At 47.1% G+C, this 23,221-nt stretch overlaps 3 protein-coding genes across 9 annotated transcripts; 1 reads left to right on the forward strand and 2 right to left on the reverse strand.

The window, feature by feature from the left end:
• Nucleotides 1-235: 235 nt before the first annotated feature.
• Nucleotides 236-8,518, reverse strand: LOC125552697 (early nodulin-75-like). Its single transcript, XM_048716349.1, has 3 exons — nucleotides 7,467-8,518; nucleotides 2,148-2,455; nucleotides 236-769 (listed from the first exon to the last, which is right to left on the reverse strand). The coding sequence occupies exons 1-3, from the start codon at nucleotides 8,168-8,170 to the stop codon at nucleotides 420-422; spliced, it is 1,362 nt and encodes a 453-aa protein (XP_048572306.1). The 5' UTR covers nucleotides 8,171-8,518; the 3' UTR covers nucleotides 236-419.
• A 1,694-nt stretch (nucleotides 8,519-10,212) lies between these two features.
• On the reverse strand, nucleotides 10,213-12,962 carry LOC125552695 (probable serine/threonine-protein kinase PBL16). 5 transcript variants are annotated; one of them, XM_048716346.1, is made up of 7 exons: nucleotides 12,793-12,962; nucleotides 12,457-12,688; nucleotides 11,764-12,083; nucleotides 11,530-11,665; nucleotides 11,124-11,260; nucleotides 10,832-10,955; nucleotides 10,213-10,740 (listed from the first exon to the last, which is right to left on the reverse strand). In XM_048716346.1, the coding sequence occupies exons 2-7, from the start codon at nucleotides 12,602-12,604 to the stop codon at nucleotides 10,352-10,354; spliced, it is 1,254 nt and encodes a 417-aa protein (XP_048572303.1). In that variant the 5' UTR covers nucleotides 12,605-12,688; nucleotides 12,793-12,962; the 3' UTR covers nucleotides 10,213-10,351. The 5 variants fall into 5 exon arrangements, with proteins under 5 accessions (XP_048572303.1, XP_048572304.1, XP_048572301.1 ...); XM_048716347.1 differs by having other exon boundaries at nucleotides 12,478-12,688; nucleotides 12,793-12,960; XM_048716344.1 differs by having other exon boundaries at nucleotides 12,457-12,681; nucleotides 12,793-12,959.
• A 41-nt stretch (nucleotides 12,963-13,003) lies between these two features.
• Nucleotides 13,004-21,427, forward strand: LOC125552694 (subtilisin-like protease SBT3.18). 3 transcript variants are annotated; one of them, XM_048716342.1, is made up of 11 exons: nucleotides 13,004-15,491; nucleotides 15,614-15,759; nucleotides 15,936-16,024; nucleotides 16,257-16,346; nucleotides 18,158-18,255; nucleotides 18,381-18,545; nucleotides 18,888-19,561; nucleotides 19,674-19,741; nucleotides 19,815-20,060; nucleotides 20,171-20,288; nucleotides 20,370-21,427. In XM_048716342.1, the coding sequence occupies exons 6-11, from the start codon at nucleotides 18,416-18,418 to the stop codon at nucleotides 21,201-21,203; spliced, it is 2,070 nt and encodes a 689-aa protein (XP_048572299.1). In that variant the 5' UTR covers nucleotides 13,004-15,491; nucleotides 15,614-15,759; nucleotides 15,936-16,024; nucleotides 16,257-16,346; nucleotides 18,158-18,255; nucleotides 18,381-18,415; the 3' UTR covers nucleotides 21,204-21,427. The 3 variants fall into 3 exon arrangements, with proteins under 3 accessions (XP_048572299.1, XP_048572300.1, XP_048572298.1); XM_048716343.1 differs by lacking the exons at nucleotides 13,004-15,491; nucleotides 15,614-15,759; nucleotides 15,936-16,024 and adding an exon at nucleotides 17,641-17,732 and having other exon boundaries at nucleotides 16,298-16,346; XM_048716341.1 differs by lacking the exons at nucleotides 13,004-15,491; nucleotides 15,614-15,759; nucleotides 15,936-16,024; nucleotides 16,257-16,346 and adding exons at nucleotides 17,441-17,545; nucleotides 17,641-17,732.
• Nucleotides 21,428-23,221: the final 1,794 nt, after the last annotated feature.

Here is a 23,221-nt window from a genome sequence, read left to right on the forward strand (position 1 = left end):
CTTTCAACATTCAAGCGCTATAGATAACCATCGATTTGGAAGAATAATGAGCCTTCCAGATTACCATGAACTGTGCCACGAATTTATCTACCAAATGCACTACAGGCAAGATAAATATCACAGTTCATACTGTGGGCAGTTGATAATGCAATAAATAACTACCGATTTGGAAGAATAATTAGGTCTTCCAGATAATCACTCAATCAGTGAGCGATGACTGGCAGAAAAGACTTGATACAAAATAAATCCCAGGAATAATTATAATGACCATAAGCATCCTAAGGGCAGGTATTATATCCATACTAAGATATCCGGAGCACAGCAGTAGCATGTATCTAGGAAATCGGAACTGACAGGAGATACAGATGTTTCAGTCTAAATTAAACAAACTGGCGGGATGGTGGGCCTTTCTGAGGAGACTAGTCAGATGGGTCAAATTCTTTTATGCTCTTGACAGTAGCCCTTTTTCTTGAATCTGAGTCTAATTCATCCAGATCAGAGGAAATTGCTAGGCACCCATAAAGTATTCTCTTTTTCTCACCCCTGCTATCAGTCTCAACCAGCATAGGGTTTGTATCAGGGTCTAAGTTGTGAGTAGCCTGTGCACGTGACCAACCTACACGTCCATGATCTTGCCTCTCAAAAAACTCAGCAAGGCGCTCAGCCTCCTTCAAGCCAGATGGGTTGTTCGCGAACTTGATAAGTGTCAGACCCAGATGCCCTTCCTTTCCATACAAGGACTTCGACTTGCCACCAGCAAACCCTAGTTCTGAAAACAAAGATAGATGACAACACAGCAAATATTACTGTGCTATATATGGTATTATTTCATAAACATGTGCTCAACAGAGCAGTAGTTGCATAAGTGGGAACGGCATTTCTCATATGGTTTTATTTTCTTGGAGTCTAATGTGGCTACATTCAAATCTAAATTGCACACTCGACACCAACAGTAGATTTGATATTCCGTTTGAGCAAAGAATCTGAACCCCAAAGATAATGCTAAAGTCTTCCTCTAACAGAAATATATAGCCAGCCAAAACATTAGGCAGAGATGAGAAAATACACCCAGGTCTGACTAAGATACATAGCGCACTGGAAGTAAATGTGTGCTTTCCAGACTCAAATATCAGAACTTAACGGAGCTCCTTGAATTTGAAACCAGGATATGCACTTCAGGTATTAAAACAAAGCCAGGGCAAACTAATATTGCTGGGGCAGTGTACTCTGTGCATTAATTCCTTTTTGAGGAATGCATACTCAACATGACTCATCTAATAGTGTTAGATGCCACTGATCGCTTAAGCCAAATAATGCACCGGAGATACCCCCACTACTACTGCAGAGATCAACCTTGCAAGAACTCACAGCACTCATGCTACTGCCTCAGCCAAGACAGTTCTGCTCTATGGCCCAACAAAATAGGATAACCTCACAATTCTCACCGCTCCAATCAATCAAGAGAGTTCTGCTCTACAAAGGACAGACCAAGTGCTAGAAACTCCCACCCCAGGTGGGGTCTGGGGAAGGATTATACGAAGCAAGCCCTACCCCTGCACAGTGCAATGCAGAGAGGCTGTGTCGAACCCAGGACCTCTTGGCACAAGCGGGAAGTACTTCACCACTGTGCCAGGCCTGTTCTTCACAGTTTGCTCTATGACCCAACAAAATAGGATAACCACGCAATCCTCACCGACTCTAACAGAAGTTAAAAACATGCAAAGCTAATCTCTCAACACAATCAACCGGAGTCAGCCATATCACATGGTAGTAATGTGCCTGAGAGTAGTACACGGACTGAGCTCATAAAAAAAGGGGAAATATTCAGTGTTCTCAATCCATCAGTTTGACAAGCTATACAATGGTCTTGTATGTTCAATTCCTATGGGACCACAATGTTCCTAGTTCAGTATAATGAATAATGGACCTAACATAAATGCATAGCTTTAATAATGCTTCAGTAGAAAAAGTGAAAGACCAGGGTGAAAGGTCATTAAAGTGTTACCATACAAGTTTTTTAGGTCTCTTGCATAAATGTGACATTGATATCAAGGACACGGTGCAAATAAGAAACTGCTGTGCACTTATCCAACCAAGTATGCAACAACTGTTCACTTTATAAGTTGGAGACTACATTATAGACATACCTGCAATTTTCTTATCCATTTCTTTGTTTCCCAGACCCTCAGAGCGTCCATCTTTCTTCCTCCCAGTGGTAGTGTTACGAATGATAACAGTTGGAGGCCATATAATAAGGTCCTCCCTATTTGCTCGAACAAGGTCAGGAGGTAATGACTGGTATGCCTTAGAGTTATCAGGGACTTTTGTATAATCCCATCCCTTAAGGACACACAATGCCTTGTGTAAACCAAGATGATCAACAAATGAATCTGCATTTGGTGGGTTGTAAGCATGCATGACAAGCCCGTGCACATCAGCAAAGTCCTTAGAAGACCTGGAATTGTGCACATTGACCAGACATAATGCAAACAAATTAAGGCATGTTCAACAAGAGCTGATATCTACTAAAATAAATGTAACCAGCAAATCTGTCACATGACATGGTCTACAAATGAAAAAGAATGTCAAATATATTGCACTAGCCCCCAAGCATATCTATCACACATGTGAGATAAGAAAGCATGAAAACATAATTTCAATGTCGAAGAAGAGCCCACAACAAGAAAACAGTGTAATATTTGTTCACCAGTAAAATAACATGCTTCAGCTGGTACTGACTGCATGAAGTTGTCTAGGCCACACCAGAGCTCTCCTTACCATGCACAGATAATCACAACCACTAAGTCTAAGGCTGATGGCTAATGTTTAGTTTTAGTCCCAGCATGTCATTAACTCGTCCATTTACCCCCTACACTTACCAACCAATAAAAGTTTGCCATACACAGGCAAGCGCGTTAAATTTTGACTGCTGATCGGAAACAAGGGGCATCAAAGGAAAGAAGTTCTATTAAAGGGCTTTTTAATGGCACCTGTGTGTATGCCAATCTTTGTAAGCATATGTTAGGAGGTAACCATACTGACAATAGGCTTGTGAAACAAGAAGATGTGTTCTCGACACGAGATGCATTTGGATCAACTACGGAAAGGAAATAAGATATACCATATGAGGAAAATATAGATATGATGAGTCTGAATAAACTATAATTGGGACATCACATAGGGGTGGGCATAAAAACCGTTGACCGAAAAACCGAGCTGAAAAACCCGGACCGAACCCGAAGTCACCGAAACCAAAAAAATCGGTAGTACATTCGGTCAACAACTACAGCGAACCGATTTTGCTTCGGTAAATTCAGTTTCACACACGAGTTGATCAAAAGAACCGAGAAAGCAAGAAAACTAACGAAAGGCTCGTACACTTGCGCAAATTCCCAAGTTGCTTCCTATCCTTATCCCGTCGCAGCCTCACAAGTCACAAGTCACATCACTCCCTAGCCGCCAACTAGCCCTCCCATCCATCATGAGTTCGTGACCTCTCCAAGAACTCAAACTCTCCTCCCTAGCAGGACTCCAAGACCACAACTATCCGCCTTAGCGGCCAGTGCAGGCGAACATCGGTGTCCTACAGATCGCATCCCGGGTGAAGCTGGACGTGGCTGGACATGGACCGCCGCCGTCTTTTTCTCCGACTTGTGGCATGCGGCCGTGCTGCGCCCCCAACTCGACATCTCCAAGAACTCAAACTCTCCTCCCTAGCAGGACTCCAAGACCACAACTATCCGCCTTAGCGGCCAGTGCAGGCGAACATCGGTGTCCTACAGATCGCATCCCGGGTGAAGCTGGATCCAGCCACGCGCTGGACATGGACCGCCGCCGTCTTTTTCTACGACTTGTGGCATGCGGCCGTGCTGCGCCCCCAACTCAACATCTCGCCGGTGTCATTCCAGTCAACAGCGGTGCGTCTGGTGATCTGTAAGAAGCACTGCCGCCGCGTCCCCTTTGTCCCGATTAGCGCATCCAACTACATTTCTTATTCCCTTCCCTTCAATTGATAATTTGATATGTTTGCGTTCTCATTGGTGCAGTTGCTCTGTGTTCGTCTTCTTTTGACTTCATTTAACTCTGTTCGGTTTACTCGATTAAATCCGAGCACCGAACCGGAATCTCCATGACCAAATGCCTTGGTTAGTGACTTAGCAATAAACTGATCGGTCATCGTTTTGTGAAAGCCAAATTTTGTAATAGACCGATAAACCGAACCATTCGGTTCGGTGTAACTGATTGCCCAGCCTGAGTATCACACACGTCAAAGAATGAGGTTATGCAAAAGGAAATTTGCAATAACAATGACAAGCAACAAGCCTCAAGGGGATAGGATGGATGGACAAATGTGAAATGTCCAATCTAATTTAATCTACCATTTTGGCAGCATCTACCTTCTGTACTTTCTCTCGATATTTTTTCCCACGGTAGAGACATACTAGATGTAGTTATCAAAGTGGAGATAAGATGGCATCTATGTAGAATTATTTACTGCCCTAATGCCCTTTGAACGAAGGCATAATTCAAGTTGCCATATGAAATGGTGACCGACCCTTGTAGCCATCTTCTAGGATCTTATCACTCTCTTGGCAATGTTATTATAACCACCCCTACAAAGGCCTCACATCACCTGGTCACTGGTGTCCCATGCTTTCCCTAAAACACTAATAATATGTAGATGGAATATATAGCTAAAAGTACAAGCAACAAGAAAACTAGTATGTGTTAATTTTGACGAATATTATACTATGTTCTTACTTGCAAGTTGATTATAAACCGCAGGGGCTTGTAGGTTCAAATTTCAGAGGGATGATATCGTGGCACATAGACTGATAGACCTAGATCCAACAAGCTATCAGGTCTACGTTTTTTGCAGTCGCGTTGGTCCGGTCTAGGTATGATAAGTAATAACTAGGTATGATAAGTAATAACGGTGCCTCTATGAGGGTGATATCTCCAAGTCCCCTTTCGGATGAGAAATTTTTAGAACAATCTTGGGTTGTTCAAAACACAAATGATATTTCGATAGAATAATGCCAGCTATTTCTCTACTGCCTCATCTGCTGCAAAACCACCATGTCACAGGTTACCAAACTATCCATAAATAAACCTAAAAAATACAAGGTAAATATTCCAATACCAAAATTATTGCTAATTGCATCCGAGTTGCCTCTAGGATTGGACCATATAGTACCAGCCCATTAGGATTTGCCATTTCAGGATATACAATAGCAATAATACAATTCATTAGCCCATAGCTCTATTACACGCACGTGAGCTCACCCTCACAGACGGACAGACCTCTCCGACATGCATTGTAGCTGTAACATGTGAATCAATAGGCAAGCATTCAAAAACATTGTCAGTGGAAGCCCATTCAAATGAGACATACTGGCCCACCAAAGATCAAAGAGTAGGTTCCTTTCTTAACTCCAGAAGAAAGGGAGCAAGCCCCTCTGTTGGCCTAAACCTCAATCCATCCCAGAGTAGCCGCAGGCTGGACAGCGGCAAACTCCTCAAAACGAAGTTATACTTTGTCTTTGTCACCCACTAATGTACCCATTTCTCCCTCACTCACATCTTCCTCACAACCCTCAGAATTCCAAATATTCGAGATTTGGGTGTTATACACCAAAGTAATCAGGTCTAGTTGGTTAGTGGCGATGAAATTCAGACCTCACTAGGTGAGGTCGTGGTTTCAAACCCCTCCCACGCATTACTTTTTGCGGAATATCAAAAGAGGAGTCCGTTGACGCACTTGGGTGGTTTTGGGGAGAATATCAGAAGAGGAGTCCCCTGGCGCACTTGGGTGGTTTGACTGCTCCTGGTTTCCTCCAAGTTCGGCACTGAAACAGACAATCAGAGTGGGAGTTCTCTGGTTCATGTGCTTAAATGGTAGTCTGACCATACTAGGCAGGACAGGTCACCGGTTCTATGGTTTTTTAGTCGTACCGCTGGTCTAGTTCATTTTTAAAAACTATGCTCCTGACATGGCACAATCCAGCTCCAGGACAGCGCAAGCTGATCTACGAGAGGCATGACAGGGTAACATGAAGCTGTGCATGCTGCAGTGAACCAGGACAAGTTTGGCACAATTCATGCACAGTTGTGAGGCAAGTGCCACATCAGGGGCGTGATGTGGACTGGTGCGACAAGGTTCGCTCCTACTTGCGAATCGCTCGAACCATAGTTGACAAGCATGGCTAGAGTCAGACGAAGCTGAGGCTAGTAAATAACACAGCCTCCACGGAGCCTCTTTGGGCAGTGGAATTGTACATTCCAACTGGTACAGGATCCAAATCTGTACGATTGATTTACATACTCCCCCCCCCCCCCCCCGGTTGTAAATATAGGACTTTTTAGAGATTCCAATATGGACTGCATACGGAGCAAAATGAGTGAATCTACACTCTAAAATATGTCTATATACATCCGTATGTGGTTCGTATTGAAATCTTCAAAAGAGCTTATATTTAGAAACGGAGGGAGTACAATGTAAATTTATTCAAACAAATACTAGTACTATTTATAGCCAACGAAAAAATATGATAGTAGCATATCTGTCTGAGCAATATCAGCCAATATGTTAATTACTCAGCTAAAAGAAGTGAAACGGAATATGCAGTACATATATTGTTCCAGAATATTGTACTAGAAAGCTGGATCAGAAATATTACACAAAAAGTAGCTCTGAAAAAAATGCAGGGATAGTTATAACTTGGAAGAAAAATGCAGGGATAGTTATAACTTGGAAGTTTCACACTAATAGCCTAATAACAAATTTCAAATAAAAACAGTATTAATTCTAATATTATATGCCAAAGTAGAAAAGAAAGCCTCGCAGTTCTCTCAGTTATCACGAAAGTAATATACCACTTGGCTCCAAGCTTCAGTGGGCGGAAAAGAGACAGCATGGATCACATATGATATGTGCTAGCCACAGAGGCAAGCTCACAGAAACAAACAAAGGGCCTGGTAGAATATGATGATACCGTTGTTCTCAGGCGAGGAAATAAAAAATTCAATAACAGAAACTAATTTCAGGGACCATAATGGCGCTGCATCAAGTGCAGTTCAATTTCATGCCTGTATCAGATAAAATGAAGCAATAGCAAAGCTAGGATTCACCTGAAACTATTCCTACTTAATTACTTATGCCAAGTGACACGACATCTAGAGGAATGAACAGACTTGTCACACATCGCCAAGTAGGCCACATATATAATCTATGTTGATTGAGCGGCATAAAAACCTAGGGCGCAATGTGTGTCTCTCCAGCTAGACATGCACATAATATTATCAGTATTGATTTACGACGATAAGGAAGACATAGTAAAGTCATATGAAGTCAAAACGTAAGAGCGAGCTCCACAATGGAAAGAAGCCAGCACAAAAAACTGAGTACAATCTGTACAAGAATGCTTCCTAGTAAGGAAGTGACAAGCAAGGCGGGATCAACAAACCTGCCGCAGGGGAGACATTGGACGCGTCCACCTTCAAGGTAGATCCGCTTCTGGGCGGAATTCTCGTTGAGCATCTTGGAGTACTTGAGGAACGCCTTCCTGAGCGCTTGCCGGTCCACCGGGGGCTGCTGCATCTGCGACGGTTGATGCGGCGGCGGCTCGAAACGGGACTGCTTCGGGTGCCTGGAGAAGCCCTCGTCGGGATCGGCGGGGTGCCTACGCTTGTCGTGCGGCGGGAACTGCTGCTGCGGCGGTGGCTGGTGCGGCGGCCAGGCCTCGGGGCCGGCACGCTGGAAGTGCGGGAGCTGGGGCAGGGGGGCGGGCTCGAACGGGTAGTCGGGGGGCAGGGCGAAGTAGGTGCGCACGGTGCCGTCGGCCAGGTGGATGGTGCGGCGGTCGAGGTTGTGGAAGCCGTAGGGCGGCGGGGGAGGCGTCTCCACCCGCGGCTGCTGGTGGGGCGGCGGGCGGGTGGCGGCCGCCGGGGACGCGGGGTTGCGGGCTTGCGGGGCGGGGGCGGTAGGAGCGGGGTGCCGCCTGGCGTTGGAGGAACGGGTGGGGGTCGGGGTGCGGCGGGAGGTGGACGCGGCCTTGTCTCCGGCGGCGCCTGCGGGCGGCGGGCCCCAGCGAGACTTGCGCGGCGCCATGCCGGCGGCGGGCTTGGCGGAGGCGGAGGGCTTGGAGGGGGGAGGGTTAGGTTTCTTCATCGCTCGCTAGGGATCGCGGCGCAATTTGGAATTTGGGGGATGGGATTCGATTCGGGGCGTCGGAGAAGAGAGTGTTCTGCTTTTATTTACCTTTTTAGTCCTTGTACAACGTTTAAATGAGGACTACAAATCAGGAGTGTATGCCTAGAAACGTTTTAGGGTTTCGAGTGGCTCTGCCGACGCACAAGCGAACTCCGATCTCTGTGGCGCAAAGGAGCAATTCATCGTCTTCCACGGCGCCCTGCTTTGATCTCTAACCTTCGGCCGGTCCTTCTGTTGTTCTCGAGGTGGCGCAAAGGCCGGCTAGGTTAGGGCTCGTGGGTAACTAGCGGACATGGCAAGTTATGGATCACGAATCAGGGAAGAATCAGTAGAGGAGCAGTTGGAGAGGATAAGATTGTCGGAGAAAGAGTCTGCAAAACTTGTGATTGATGATGATCAAGAAGAGGAAGGATCAGTGACATCTTTGGCGCTGGTTGGCAAGGTCCTGCACCGCAGGATGCTTCATGTCAATACGATAGCGGATGCACTACGCCCTGCTTGGGGCAACCCAAGAGGGTTGAGGTTTAACTCAGTGAGAGACAACAGTTTCGTCGACATCCTAGAAGGACATAGAGGTCGGGATCGCATCTTGGAAGGAAGTCCTTGGATGGTGGGCAAGCATGCAGTGGTGATCGAGCTCGACCATGGCAATAAATCTCCCATTTAATCTCAGATACCCACCATGGCCAAAAAAGATTGTTGTTATGTTAGGTGATGTTACCAAGCTGGATATTGATGCCAAGGGTTTTGAGTATGGCGGATCGCTAAGGGCAAGGATCTGGATTAATGTGAAGGAGCCATTGATGTGGTGGGTTCAATTTGAATCGGCGAAAAAAAAGAAACACAATTTCTATGACATCCAACATGAGAATTTGCCGTATTTTTGTTTTTCATGTGGACGGCTAGGTCATGTAGATACGTAATGTCCAGACCCGGCGAGCCGTGATGAATATGGGAGATTGCCTTGTTTGGGTCCGCGGAGCCTCGATTCCGACACATGCTAGGTAGATCTTCGCACATGCATCAGAGTTCAAACCTTGTTTGGGTCTGTGGAGTCCCGATTCCGATACATGCCCTAGGTTGCTTGTTTTGTACTTTCTCCGTCTCATAATATAAGATGTTATTATGACCAATATGAATACATCAGTTGTAATAACATTTTATATTATAAGACGGAGGGAGTACCTTTTGTCAATTTCTTTCTAACCTTCTTTGACAATAATGGTATGAATATGTTTTTTATAACAATAAAAAAATGCATAGTAGCTTATGGTGCTTTAGTTTTTAAGTAGCCTTTACATTTTAGTAACTACTCCCTCATTTTTAAAATAAATGAAGTTACAGGTTGCATTAAGTTAAACTTTCTAAAGTCTGACAGTCCATAGAAAAATGTGCTAATACCTGTAATATCGTACTTACAAATATGAAATATATTTCATAATGAATCAAATAAAAATTGATGCTGTAGATGTTCATATATTTTATATAACTTAGTTAAACTAAAATGAATTTGATTTAGAACAAACTCATTACTTTAATTATTTTGGAACGAAGAGAGCACATTAGCAAGTAATGTATCCAGGAGCCTGACGATGCTTGTTACTCCGTGTTTCTTTTTCAGTGAAAATGCAACATGGTGTGAGACTTTTAATCCAAAAAACCCGCATCCTAGTTACTCCCTCCGTTCACAAATATAAGTTGTTCTAACTCTTTTTGAATCTGATGTACATAGATATGCTTTGCTATGTTTGTTCATCCATTTCAGTGCGTATGTAATCCATATTAAAGTATCCAAAAACTATATTTGTGAACCGAAGGAGTACTTAAGAGAACTCTTTTCTTTTTTCGAAACATGCACGAGAACTGCATACATATAAAGATATAAAATCCTGTAATGCATCATATCTCTCTGTCTCTGAAGTCTTGAGGCCCATTTTGATCCGCAAGTCTCTCGATCCTGCAAGTTGTGAAATTCCGGAAGAATTCATGGGAAGCAGAGAGAGAGAGAGAAAGACCCTTAGCACTGTGTGCCGACCAAGAGAACACTGTCAGTAGCTATGTAGCAGCTGCTAAAATACAATTCGCACAAGCATCACTATATGCAGAAAAGAACGTACACGTCAGCATACATATGTCTGATCAACGAACACCCACGCCGTCATTGCCACCGGAGCCGTTGGCCGGGCTCACCTCCACCACCAGCTCCGGCTGCGGCTGCTGCTGCTGCTGCAGGGGCTCGAGGGTGGCGACGATGTCGCGCATGAGCGGCCTGGCCTTGGGGTTGCGGCTGAGGCAGTGGTAGGCGAGCATGGCCGTCTTGTGCACGGCCTTCACGGGGTAGTCGTCGGCGGTGAGCCTGGGGTCGACGATGCCCAGCACCTTCTTCCTGTGCGCCAGCAGCGGGAAGGCCCAGTCCGTCAGCGTCTGCTCCCTCACCGGTCTTGACCTGTCCAGCGACTTGCGCCCCGTCAGCAGCTCCAGCAGCACCACCCCGTAGCTGTACACGTCGCTCATCGCCGTCAGGTGCCCTGCAAGACACAACAGCACAACAGTTCAAAATTCAGATACCAAATTCTCATCGCTCTGCTCACGTTCAGTGACATGGTGATGGCTACCTACCTGTCATGATGTACTCTGGGGCGGCGTAGCCGTAGGTGCCCATGATGCGGGTCGAGACGTGTGATTTGTCCCCGACCGGCCCGTCCTTCGCCAGCCCGAAGTCAGAGAGCTTCGCGTTGTACTCCTGATGATGAACGTTGCCGGAGGGATTCAGAGAAGAGAAAAATGACAGGTGTTCATTCTGTTTGCTGAACCATTTATGTGAACGATTCTACTGTTTTCCATGTGTAAGGAGTTCTGAATTTATGTGAATGGAAGCAAATATCGAAGTGATTGAACACGGTTTGTATACCTCGTCGAGCAATATGTTGGATGTTTTGAAATCCCTGTAAATGACTGGCTTCTCAGCTTCGTGCAGGAATGCAAGCCCCCTTGCCGCACCGAGTGCGATCTTCATTCTGGTGGACCATGGCAGTGGCAGCATTACCCCTGCATTAGTAAATCACAAGTATTTGAACAAATCTACATAATATAGCGTGTGATACCATATGAACAAAAAGTTTGGCTGAAATTTAAAAAAATCAGTGAGGAAATACATCGAAATTGCAAAATTTCATTGCACATTGATTTTAGGCAGTTAACAAATTTGGTTCCAAATCCACATAATTGAATGATAAAATGGTTCATGTGAATGAAACCGGTTGGCGTCATAATCAAGAGATAATTTCTAGCAAAACAAGAAACAATAGGTGCCTTACTCGAAAACAGATGCGATTCAACACTCCCTAGGGGCATCAACTCGTAAACGAGAACCCGGTGATTGTCTTCGCAACAATAACCGACCAACTTCACGAGATTTGGGTGTGAGAGCTGCCCAAGGAAAATGACCTCAGCCTGAAAACATACACACAACAAAAAATCAACTTCATATGCAACAAACAGTAAACCAGAGCATACCGAAAATACATATATCACTGAGAAATGGTAATCACCAGCCACTCCCTGTGGCCTTGGAAGCTGTTGTCTCCATCATGGACCTTGACCGCAACTCGCAGCGGCTCCTGGATCGTTAGCCCTTCGCGAAGATCACTGGTGACGCACCCTTTGTAGACCCGGCCAAAGCCACCTCCCCCTAGCACCGAGTCCTGCCTGAAGTTCTTGGTCATCCTCTTGAGCTCCTCGAACGTGAATGCTATCAGAGGGTTCTTCCGAGCCGAATCGTTGCGCAGAGCCTCCACCTCATGTGGGTTGGACGGCAGCAGGCTATCGTCCCTCTCGATCCTCTCCGACGGGCTCTGCAATTTTGGAGATTCTGCAACAGATAAAAGGGAAAGTCATGTAATGTATGCCTACAAGATTGCAAATGGAAAAAAAAATCCAGAAGTTCCAAAATTAACTTGCAAATGGTTCAGAATACTTTGACAGATCACTGAAGTTCATATCACTGGTTTGATTGGATAAAAACAAGTTGAAAAAAATACATGGTGAATGGAGTGGATCAGACTGAAACCTAGGAAGCATGAAGGTATGCACTTTTTAGATTGAGAAATAATTGCTCGGAGATGCCATCGAATTGTTATTAAAAGGTAATAAAGAATCAGTATATACCTAGAAAGCTAACAGTATTGGGGGATCAAAGAAATAGCAGAAAGTATTGTAGTACTTCGTAGTCACATGAGCCATACCAGGAAGAACATGAGCAGTACCTGACTTTGTCGCATTGGAAGAAACCCTGTTGAAGTACGGACTCCCTTTAAACCAGCAGTTACCCATGACAACACAAAATTTCCCAAGGAACAAACTCAGCCTCTTTCTCTGTCTCACCAAGAACATGAAACCTAATTTTCTTCTTCTGAAACCAGGCCAGACAAGGAACAAGCAAGGGGAGAGAAGGTGCAGATTTCTACCCCCTGAAAGCTACGCAGAATGGGGAACCTCAGAGGAAGGCCTCAAGTGGAGCACATCCCTGTCTCTATTTATCGCGCGTTTCAATCAAAAGGGGAAAAGAAGAAGAAAGATACCACTGAGCAGTTCAATTCCGGCAGGCGGTTTCCCTATCAGCATCCTTCACACCAACGTCGTCTCCTTTAAGAAGGCCATGGGCGAATTCTCCTCCCCTCCCCTGAATTTATCATTTACGTAATATTTCCGGGGGATTTTTCATTTTTGATGTGTGTGTGTGTGTGTGTGTGGGGGGGGGGGGGGGGGGGGGGAGAGAAGAAAAGGCAGAGCGGGGCGGGGCGCACTCGAGTTGGAGTGTAGTGGTGGCTGGATTCCAACGTCTTCTGTCTCTGTCTTTGACCTCGACCGCGGTCAGTTGCGTTGCGCTCACTCCTCTCTCCCCCCGGACTGCTTTCTCCGTGGAGGACTCGCGAGGAGTGCACTCATCTCATCTGGCGCCGGGGATCGACGGCGGTGGAGCGGAATGATGGCGGGTTTCTTGGTGGAGACCCCCATTTTTTTTTTCTTGTCCTTGTCGCGTTGGCCACCTTTCCACCACCGTGATGTGATCATTGGCCTCCGGGCCAGGGCAAGTGCGCGCGCGTCCCCGTCGCGGCGCCCGCGGTCTTGCCATCCCGGCGACTTCTCTCCTCCCCTTGCGGCGGTGGGAGCTTCGGAAGCGTCGCTTTTTCCCCCTTCTTGGTGGTGGGAGAGAGGGAGATATCAGATACCTGGACCAGTGGCGGGCTTCCAAGTCCAGCATCCAACTGACATTATCTTCTTCCTCCTAAACCCTCATCTTTATAAGGTCAAACAAAAAATCCCCCTTTGTCCAAATGGATTTTAGGGCGCGTCGCCATCCCCATCCTCTCTCTGATTACCCGGCCAATCGCCATGCTCAGGTCAGGCTGATCTCCTATTCTTAATTTGAGATCAGTCAAGGTGTCTGTCCCCCTGGGGTTCAGCGGCACGACGTGCATTTCTTGTTTCCATTGGATGGAAACTGCTTCTCACTGGCTGAGGGGGACAGTTGTGCCGGCGTGATTGGATCATCGGAACTCGCTGGATCGGTGCGGGCTCTCCGCTCGACAAGGACCGCCATGCGCCCACCAGGTGTTCGACCGAATGCCTACGAGACTTCTGGCGGTGGCTATGCACACTATGGGTGCGCTAGCCTACACTTCTGTGTTCCCCTGCCCATTTTGTCTGCCAACTAGCCCATTCTTCGGGTGGGGGTGTAGCCTTTATGTCACCAGTAGAATGTTTTCAAGAACTTAATTCAGATCCTCAAGAGGGAAAAAATATACTAAATCCTAATAAGGGCTTGGTTAACGGATGCCTCACCAACTTAACTTTTAGATTAACAGGGATTTATTTACCTGAGCTTAAGTGCTCTAAGGCTTTATAAGCTGGATCCCTTTACACTTGCATCTTCATCGTAACGCGTAAAGGTAACCGGCTCCACTTGGTCTTCCTTAATTATCTGATCCTGGAAAGCCCTAAAGGTAGCCCAATTTGTTGGTGACAGCAGAAACGATCATCGTCTAGATTTTCCTACGATGCTGCTTGCGAGGTAGTGCGTGCTTGTTAACTTGTTATCTGGGAATTCAACAACCTATTCAGCTTCCTAGTTGTCTAGTGTTAGTTCTAAGGGCACTGTATTTTTCTATGCTACTGATTGCAACCTACATGCTACAGTCGCCTCATGCATGCTTTGATCATTGTCTTCCTTTTCTGCGTCTTGATTTCTTGTGTTTGCGCGTGATCGTTCTCATTGCATGATGGCAAAAGCTAACCGTGCAGTTGCAGTGTTTCATTGTGTGAATGAGTTTACCTTGTGAAGGGCACCCATATAATGAAAAACCCTCCAAATTCGGTTAAATTTTAGCTCATGTTACATTGTCAAGACAATAGTCAAGTGATCGATTGCAAAGTAGTTGAAGTCTGTGCTTAACATCTTCTGACAAGCTAAGCTCAGCTATCTTCCGAACTCCATTTCAAGAATAATCACTTTGGTGAAATCTAAATGAACTCTAGAAACTCTTGCAAATAAAAAAATTGTATCTAATTCTCATGTTGCTCTGCACCTCTGTAAAATTCTATAGTATTTTGCCATCCCTATATGATATACATAACTTGGTTTTAGTGCTGCATGTAGTAATAAAACATATTTTCTCTAATTTGTTCAAAAGTTCCATAACCATTTAGTGTCTAGTTACTCTTAAGTACTTTTTGAAAGAAAAGCAGCTCAACTTCTTTCCCTTTTTACTCAAAATGGTTTGCTTTCAACATATAGAAGAACTCGTAATATTCTCAGTCAATTTTCCTCTCTGATTGTGTGCATAGATTTTAATATATCTGGCATAAGGCTTTCAGAGTTAAAATCTAGCATTTATAGGAAACCAAATGTTGCCAAGGATATCCTCAACTTTACCACACAAAAAAAATCCTCCATGCATATCCATTCTTTGTACTATACAAAATGCATCTTGCAACATCGTCCTTTAGGCCAGTTGATAAGCCTGACTTTGGAAACTAGACGGCTTTGGTAGCTATCTATCTGTGCTGGCACATCGACAGATCCAAAGCAGTTCAATTGAACAGCTTAGGATGTATGGACTTCTCAGCATTTCCTAGGAAAACCTGGTTGTTCGGGCGCTTCCAGATATTCCAGGTGATCGCTGTAGCTGCTGTGTGGCACCTGACAGAAGTTGGGGAAATCTGTTTGAGAAAGTTCCCTTACTTTGCTTGCCTGATGAAGGTTCAGGAGTTCATGAAGGTAAACCCTAGTATGCAACAGGCCATGCGGCCGACTACATAACAAGGAGATGTATTTTAGTCATTATCAATTCATTCTCTGAGTAGTAGTAGCTCTCTTGTTCTGATTTGTTCCCTCACCAGAAACCAGAGGAAGATTACTATTTAGCCGGCCATAACTGCAACAAATGTGCAAAGCTTAAACTGGTAGTACGCTGTGCAGCCAATTATTGAGGCAGCCCGGTGCACGTAGCTCCCGCTTGCGCAGGGCATGAGTCCGACAACTTTGGGTACGCAGCCTTTCCCTACATTTTTTGAGCATTAAACACTATTGTGTCGACAATCATTTGACTTGCCAAATGTCAGGCAACCACTGGCATGGCTGCAAATCCAGTCCATGTGTAGACCATTCCTTAGGTTGCTGTAACTAATGATGTAAATTTACATATGTCACTGCACTTTAAAGATGGAAGATTGACGGTCGGTGAAGCATGCTGGATTTTTTTTCCCGAAGTGGAGAAATACGATGAATTCTCACGTCAAGGGGTGTGTTTGGTAAGCTTCATAATGATAGATATGACAGGTTTACTTGCCGGCAATGATGTTCACTATTTTCCTTCTGGGCATGCTCTTATCTTTGAATCACTGAAGAGTGCACTTATGTCTACATCTACATGGTTGCGGTTCGAGATATCTGCCATACTTCCTGTTCTGCTAAAACTGTACTACGCTACTGGACAGGTTCTTGTTCTCTCCTTTTGTAATATCAGCTTCCTTGTTCTTGCAGGACCAATAACAGCTTATACAAGGATATCTCCATCTTCCCCGTAATCAGCCTGTCCATCAACAGTTAAAAAGCTGCATATCATCGAACAAGGTTGGCCCTACAAGCGTGCTCGCTGACTGTATGCAAATTTCAATACATACTCCAGAAAATAAAATTACCACTTGTGTGCATTCTAGATCTAACACAGCCTTCTTTTTACCAGTTTAAATCATATGAGATATACTAGTTGCTTAAGAACAAGTGGTTGAATGTACATAAAGTGGAGCGTGAGGGGTGAAAACTTATTTAATTAGGCATGGTCCATACAGATTAAGAGTTAATTAGTTTTTTTCTGGAAGAGTGAGTGCTCAGTATTATCATTGTTCAGCGAATGCATTATGCTTGCACGCAGTCCTTAAGTGGAAACATGTGCAGTAAACTCCAATACATAGCTACACTATGTTTATCATTTTTCGGCAAAATTTTTATGATCTTTTTAGATTTTGCTATAGAAGGTTGCAGGAGCTAGAAAAGGTTTCTGGTTTTTCCTCGGCAAAGCAACTGCTAGTTATTATAGACTTTCTTCAAACACTTTACAAGTTCTCACAGACTCAAAGTACTTTGCTTTGTCTTGTCATTAAACTAGATCTTGAAAGCCTAATGATTTGAGCACACATGTTACCTTCATAACTCCAGGCACTTGCCTATTTGGTTGAACCCTAGAACTTAGATCTTAACCTTTTGGCACTTATTTAAGCTGATCCCTTGATGTTAGCCTTTGGAGAATCCCAAAAGCTACAGCATGTTAAATATGTCTGTAGCTCATAGCTGTCTCGTTGCCTCTTCTGTCTAGGAAATAACAAAACACTAGCACAGATGATTAGAACACGAGGGCGAGAGGGTTAGGTTGGAGTTAACAAACTTTAGGTCTGTTATCCCGTACTCTCTTCAGCAGGTAGACCCTGTACTTAACTCGATAGGCCTAATCATCTCACCCGCCATCTATGGACTAGATCACTAGATGAACAAGGCAAGTTGGAATGATGCAGCCATGGAGGGATGTCCTGGCCATTGTAGATTCACAAAGCTTGTCTTCCAAGCACCCTAAGGCATGGCACGGACGCTTTCCCCCGCAGAATCATATCTTGTGTCCTTTTGTCTGTCTATGGCGTCTATATATATCTCCCTGCCACTCCACCAGTGCCATTGTGTAAAGGGCAATGGCTGCTTTTCTGCTTCTGCTCGTTGTTTCCTCCCTCTCATTTGCTGCCATTGATCCTGTTCAGTGCACCACAGCTTCTCATTCACATGTAGTGGTTTTTGTGCAGGTTTTCTTTCATCTTTTTATCTGTTTGTCAGATCAGATGTTCACCTCATGTCTGCTCTCTCTTCTGTTGCATCGCAGGTTCACGTTGTGTACTTGGGCCACAACAACGATCTTAGTCCTTCTCTGACCACACGGTTTCATCTCCAACTTCTGTCAACTGTCTTTGCAGAGTAATATACTATCTTACTTTTGAGCTAAAATTAAAGGGGACAATAAAAGACCATTGAATTTCTAGAAGTTGATAAAAAAAACAATGAAGTGCAGAAGCACAGCACCATCCAATGCATCTATAACATGAATTCAGCTGAGTTATTTCAAGTAGTACTACGACTATCGGGTAAACAACATAAAGTTAAAATACTGGAGTTAAAATTTAGGTAATTTTTTCGTTTGTACTACTTATGCCATAGTAGAAACTTCTATTAATTCCGTTTCTCAGTTTATCCAATCTGTATTGCATGCTTTACTTGAAGCAATCCAACCATTTTGTCTCTTAAAGATAAAACCTCGCATCTCAGAGAATTTGGAGATGTTTGTTCTCATTTGGCAAGAAAAATGTGGCTAAAAGGATACATGAATGGTCACAATATTGCAGGCCGGAGGAAGCAAGACAAGCTATTCTCTACAGCTACAGCTATGGTTTCTCTGGTTTTGCGGCAGTGCTCAATTCAACGCAAGCCACCACATTGTCGGGTAACAGTTATACTCAACACTATGGTCCCTGTTGTCCAAAATATACCTATATCTGTATATACCTAGTTTTGTGCACTTGATTATTGCCATAAACTGACAAGGAACCCCATGATCGTTATATTCAGAAACAGAAGCGGTCATATCAGTATTCAGGAGCAGGATGCTGCAGCTCCATACAACAAGGAGCTGGGATTTCATGGGCCTCAGCCTGCATTCGCATATGGAGCAACCATCCTCCCAAATGCATTTGAAGTACGGAGACGACGTAATTGTCGGTATCCTCGACACCGGTACTTGTCCTCTAACTATTTCACATCCCTGCAAACCCTGCTGCACTGTCCTATACTTGCTTGTAGCTTCTCTGGCTTCACACATGACATGATCTTGTAGCCTGAAAGGGACATATAGCTACAAAATTATCTAAAACACACAGGCATGGCACTGCAAGAGAAATGACATGAACAACCATGAAAGTGAAAGATACTACAATCATTCCTTGAATGCAGGCATGCGATGCCAAGATCTGAACTTAACAATTTTGTAGCGGCACTGCACTCATACTCATTCCTGTTAGTGGTTACAGTGCTGTGGTCCTCAGCATTTCAGTGTGTGTCTGCCCCTGCCCTCAACAGGTGTGTGGCCTGAATCCGAGAGCTTCAGAGATGACCCCCACCTAGGCCCCGTGCCGTCGTCATGGCGCGGCACGTGCGTCGGAGGCCAGCAGTTCGACCCGGTCACCGCGTGCAACCGCAAGCTCATTGGTGCGCGCTACTACCTCGCCGGCTTCGAGGCGGAGACCGGCCCGCTGAACACCAGCGGCGGCGCGGAGTACCGGTCGGCCCGGGACCGCGTGGGCCACGGCACGCACACGGCGTCCACGGCCGTGGGCGCCGTGTCCCCCAACGCGAGCTACTTCGGTGGGCTGGGCCGCGGCGCGGCACGCGGGGGCGCCCCCAGGGCGCGGCTGGCGGTGTACAAGGTGTGCTGGTTCAAGGACCTGACGGGCCGGTGCAACGACGCCGACATCCTGGCGGCGTTCAACGACGCGCTGCACGACGGCGTGCACGTCATCTCGGCGTCCCTCGGGTCGCCGCCGCCGCTGTCGCCGCTGTTCGCGACGAGCACCGAGGTCGGGTCGTTCCACGCCATGCAGCTCGGGGTGTCCACGGTGTTCTCGGCGGGCAACGACGGGCCCGACGCGGCCATGGTGCAGAACGTGTCGCCGTGGGGTGTCACCGTCGCCGCCAGCACCATCGACCGGAGGTTCCCGACGGTGATCGCGCTCGGGAGCAATGCCTCCTTCGTGGTGAGTTCTTGGTCCTACTAGTGGCCGACTATGCATGCATTTGTGGACTGTGGTGCATGCAAGAAACTTTGGATACAGTGCACTTCTCATTTTTCTTTGGTAATTTACACAGGGAGAGGGCTTCATTGTGAAGGACATGAAAATGCCTTTAGTAGAGAGCACTAGCGTCTTTGCCGATGGGTAATCTCTGTCACACACAATGCCTACCGAGTATCTATTTGTTTTGACTGACCGATTTGCGTTGATCCCGAAGGACGTGCTCCCTGGACCAGCTGGTGAACCGCACGGCGGCGTCTGGGAAGATCGTCTTGTGCTTCTCCACGATGGGGATGGTGTCTGGCGAGGGCGCGGCGCTGGCGGTGTATGCCGGCGGTGGCTCCGGCGTGATCTTCGCGGACTCCAGCTCCCGGCGGTCCAACCAGGACAACTTCCTGCCCACCGTCCACGTCAACCTGCGCCAGGGCACCCAGATCCTCAACTACATCCAGAGCCGTTCAAGGTAACCAATCAACCACCTACCGCCATCGGATCTGAGCCGTCCAATGGCGCACGCACGGCTGAGATCACGCGCTCTTCTCTGACCGCGCATCCATCGTCTGCCACGTGCAGGCCACGGCCGACCGTGCACATCTCGCCGAGCAGGACCGTCGTCGACAAGACGCCGGCGCCGGCCATCGCCTACTTCTCCTCCAGAGGGCCCAGCTCCATTTCTCCAAACATTCTCAAGGTAGACGACACGATCACCTGAGCTTGGCATGGTGAAGAGCACATATGTATGGACTGAACCGATCTGTTGCTGAACTCGCAGCCTGACGTCACCGCACCCGGGGTGAACATCCTGGCGGCGTGGCCGCCCAAGTCGTCGCCGACGATGCTCCCTCTGGACAAGCGCTCCACGGAGTGGAACTTCGACACGGGCACGTCCATGTCGTGCCCCCACGTCACCGGCATCGTCGCCATCCTCAGGTCCGTGCACCCGACCTGGTCACCGGCCGCAGTCAAGTCCGCCCTCATGACCACGGCGTACGTGCACGACGACACGTCGGACGCCATGCTGGCCGGTGGCACGCAGAAGGCCGCGGACGCCTTCGACACCGGCGCGGGGCACGTGGACCCGCTGCGGGCGCTGGACCCGGGGCTGGTGTACGACGCGGACGCGCGCGACCACGTGCGCTTCCTCTGCGGCCTCGGCTACACGGAGGCCCAGGTGCGGCAGATGGTGCTCTCCTCCCCGGCGCTCGACACCAGCTGCGCCGGCGGCGCCATTGGCGACGCCGACCTCAACTACCCGGCCATCGTGCTCCCCGAGCTGCGGGCTGCGGCGACCGTGAAGCGGACGGTGACGAACGTGGGCCTCCAGAGGGAAACCGTGTACCACGCTACCGTCATCAGCCCGCAGGGCGCGCACGTCGAGGTGTGGCCGCCAGCGCTGGCGTTCTCCTCGCGCTGCGCCAGGGCCGAGTACTACGTCACCGTCACGCCGGCGAAGCTCTCGCGCGGCCGGTACGACTTCGGCGAGATCGTGTGGTCCGACGGCTACCACCGCGTCCGCACGCCGCTGGTCGTCAGGGTCACCAACCTGCCGGACGCCGGCGTCGGCGCTCAGCCCACGAATCAGCACCGTGATACTACTGAGTACTGACCCACAAGCTACCTAGTTACGGTTATCTACAACCTGGCGGTGCACGGCTTCCGGGCTTCAGATCAGCGCTTCCTTAGTGTGGATTTGTGCAATGTTTTCGATTTCACTCGTTGGGACAACACAGTAGGTGTCATTCGGTCATGTTAAAGGAGCATACATTGTGGGTGCGACAAATTTCAAAGTGATACCAAGCAGCACATGCAGGCTCAACGTTTGATGATTCATTTCACCTTCAACTCTGGGAACATTTGAGATGCCTTCTCCTGACCAGCTGGGCGATGCTGGGCAGTGGAACAGAACCAGTTGCATTTGCAGTCATCTCTTCAGACCACTGGGTGGAAACACGGGAGTACAATACTTGAAAGCTATAAATAGCTCATGTGAAGTGAAATCTATAAATGGCTTTTGGTTATACGTCCACCTCTAAGATGCACCACATCTTCCTGGCTCACCATGAAATCCGTTCCAGCTATATGCCGGCACTTTCTACTCCACTCACAAGTACATGCACGGCGACCACACCCCCGGTGCCCTCGGGACCAATGTAGTTAACCGGGTATCACTCTAGTCCATATACAACCATTGGAGGAACCGCACATCTTGATGAAAGATAGCCAAATATAGGAGGGAACATCGTTCTATATAAATGTGTCCTAAAGTCCTAGAGTGAACCCTCCGGTTCATAAAAAAGGAGAGGTAAATCACACAGAGAACCATCAGCAATGGCGAAGATTTCTAGTAGCACCGTTGTTCTCCTGGTGTTTCTCGTCTCGTCGTGGGGGGCATTGCCGGCGCTGTCCCGTGGACAGCTGCAGGATGGAGGAGGCGGGTAAGATGATACACCATCTACAAGCATTCTAGCCATGTCACCACAACATAAGTCCGTGATTAACGTATTCCCACATATATAACATACGGGTCTTTTTATAATGTTTAACCGTCACCCTTTCACACTCATGCATGCATAGTTAATAGTTCTTGTATATGTTGTTCCTGATGTTTGTTGCTATTTTCATATTAGGGAAAACGGTGGTGCTAATGTTGGGCTTGAAAAGGGTATCGGTGCTAATATTGGGCTTCAAAAGTCTATCGGTGCTAATGTTGGTGTTGGTGCGAATGGAGGCGCTGGTGTTGGTGCTGGCCTTGGAGCAAATGTAGGTGTTGGAGCAAATGTAGGTGCCAATGCTGGTCTTGGTGCCGGCGCAAATGCAAATGGTGGTGCCGGTGCTGGTGTGAATGGAGGCGCTAACGTTGGAGCTGGTCTTGGAGCAAATGTAGGTGGCAATGCTGGTCTTGGTGTCAATGCAAATAGATTTATTGGTGCTGGTGTTGGTGCGAATGGAGGCGCTGGTGTTGGTGCGAATGGAGGCGCTGGTGTTGGTGCTGGCCTTGGAGCAAATGTAGGTCTTGGAGCAAATGTAGGTGCCAATGCTGGTCTTGGTGCCGGTGCAAATGCAAACGGTGGCGCTGGTGCTGGTGTGAATGGAGGTGCTAACGTTGGAGCTGGTCTTGGAGCAAATGTAGGTGGCAATGCTGGTCTTGGTGTCAGTGCAAATAGATTTATTGGTGCTGGTGTTGGTGCGAATGGAGGCGCTGGTGTTGGTGCGAATGGAGGCGCTGGTGTTGGTGCGAATGGAGGCGCTGGTGTTGGTGCTGGCCTTGGAGCAAATGTAGGTGCCAATGCTGGTCTTGGTGCCGGTGCAAATGGTGGTGCTGGTGCTGGTGTTGGTGCGAATGGAGGCGCTAACGTTGGAGTTGGCGTTGGAGCAAATGTAGGTGCCAATGCCGGTCTTGGTGTTGGTGCACATAAAGGTATTGGTGTTGGTACTGGTGTTGGCAAATGAAGGAAGCCGAAAATAAGCAAGTCAACTAAAGGCGGTGTCGATTCTAGCTACGAAGAGAAGGAAACCGAAGCAAGTCAATCAACACGGGTTTTGACTACATTTCAAAGAACAAGGAACTTCACAAGATTTAGCATGATATGCTTACAATATTTAGTCATTATCATTTTTTTAGTA

Source organism: Triticum urartu, chromosome 4, assembly GCF_003073215.2.
Source record: "Triticum urartu cultivar G1812 chromosome 4, Tu2.1, whole genome shotgun sequence".
Taxonomy (NCBI): Eukaryota; Viridiplantae; Streptophyta; class Magnoliopsida; order Poales; family Poaceae; genus Triticum; species Triticum urartu.

What these genes read in the sequence shown, in the direction of transcription:
- LOC125552697 (XM_048716349.1), bottom strand. Translation starts at nt 8,170, where the DNA reads ATGAAGAAACCTAACCCTCCCCCCTCCAAGCCCTCCGCCTCCGCCAAG. An exon ending in CAATGTCTCCCCTGCGGCAG is followed by an intron (nt 2,456 to 7,466) that starts GTTTGTTGATCC and finishes GCACAATTCCAG; the next exon opens with GTCTTCTAAGGACTTTGCTG. An exon ending in AATGGATAAGAAAATTGCAG is followed by an intron (nt 770 to 2,147) that starts GTATGTCTATAA and finishes CTTTGTTTTCAG; the next exon opens with AACTAGGGTTTGCTGGTGGC.
- LOC125552695 (XM_048716344.1), bottom strand. Translation starts at nt 12,835, where the DNA reads ATGCTGATAGGGAAACCGCCTGCCGGAATTGAACTGCTCAGTG. An exon ending in CGGAATTGAACTGCTCAGTG is followed by an intron (nt 12,682 to 12,792) that starts GTATCTTTCTTC and finishes CGTAGCTTTCAG; the next exon opens with GGGGTAGAAATCTGCACCTT. An exon ending in TGAATCGCATCTGTTTTCGA is followed by an intron (nt 11,261 to 11,529) that starts GTAAGGCACCTA and finishes TTACTAATGCAG; the next exon opens with GGGTAATGCTGCCACTGCCA.
- LOC125552694 (XM_048716341.1), top strand. Translation starts at nt 17,456, where the DNA reads ATGGCTGCTTTTCTGCTTCTGCTCGTTGTTTCCTCCCTCTCATTTGCT. An exon ending in CTGTCAACTGTCTTTGCAGA is followed by an intron (nt 17,733 to 18,157) that starts GTAATATACTAT and finishes ACAATATTGCAG; the next exon opens with GCCGGAGGAAGCAAGACAAG. An exon ending in ACTAGCGTCTTTGCCGATGG is followed by an intron (nt 19,742 to 19,814) that starts GTAATCTCTGTC and finishes TTGATCCCGAAG; the next exon opens with GACGTGCTCCCTGGACCAGC.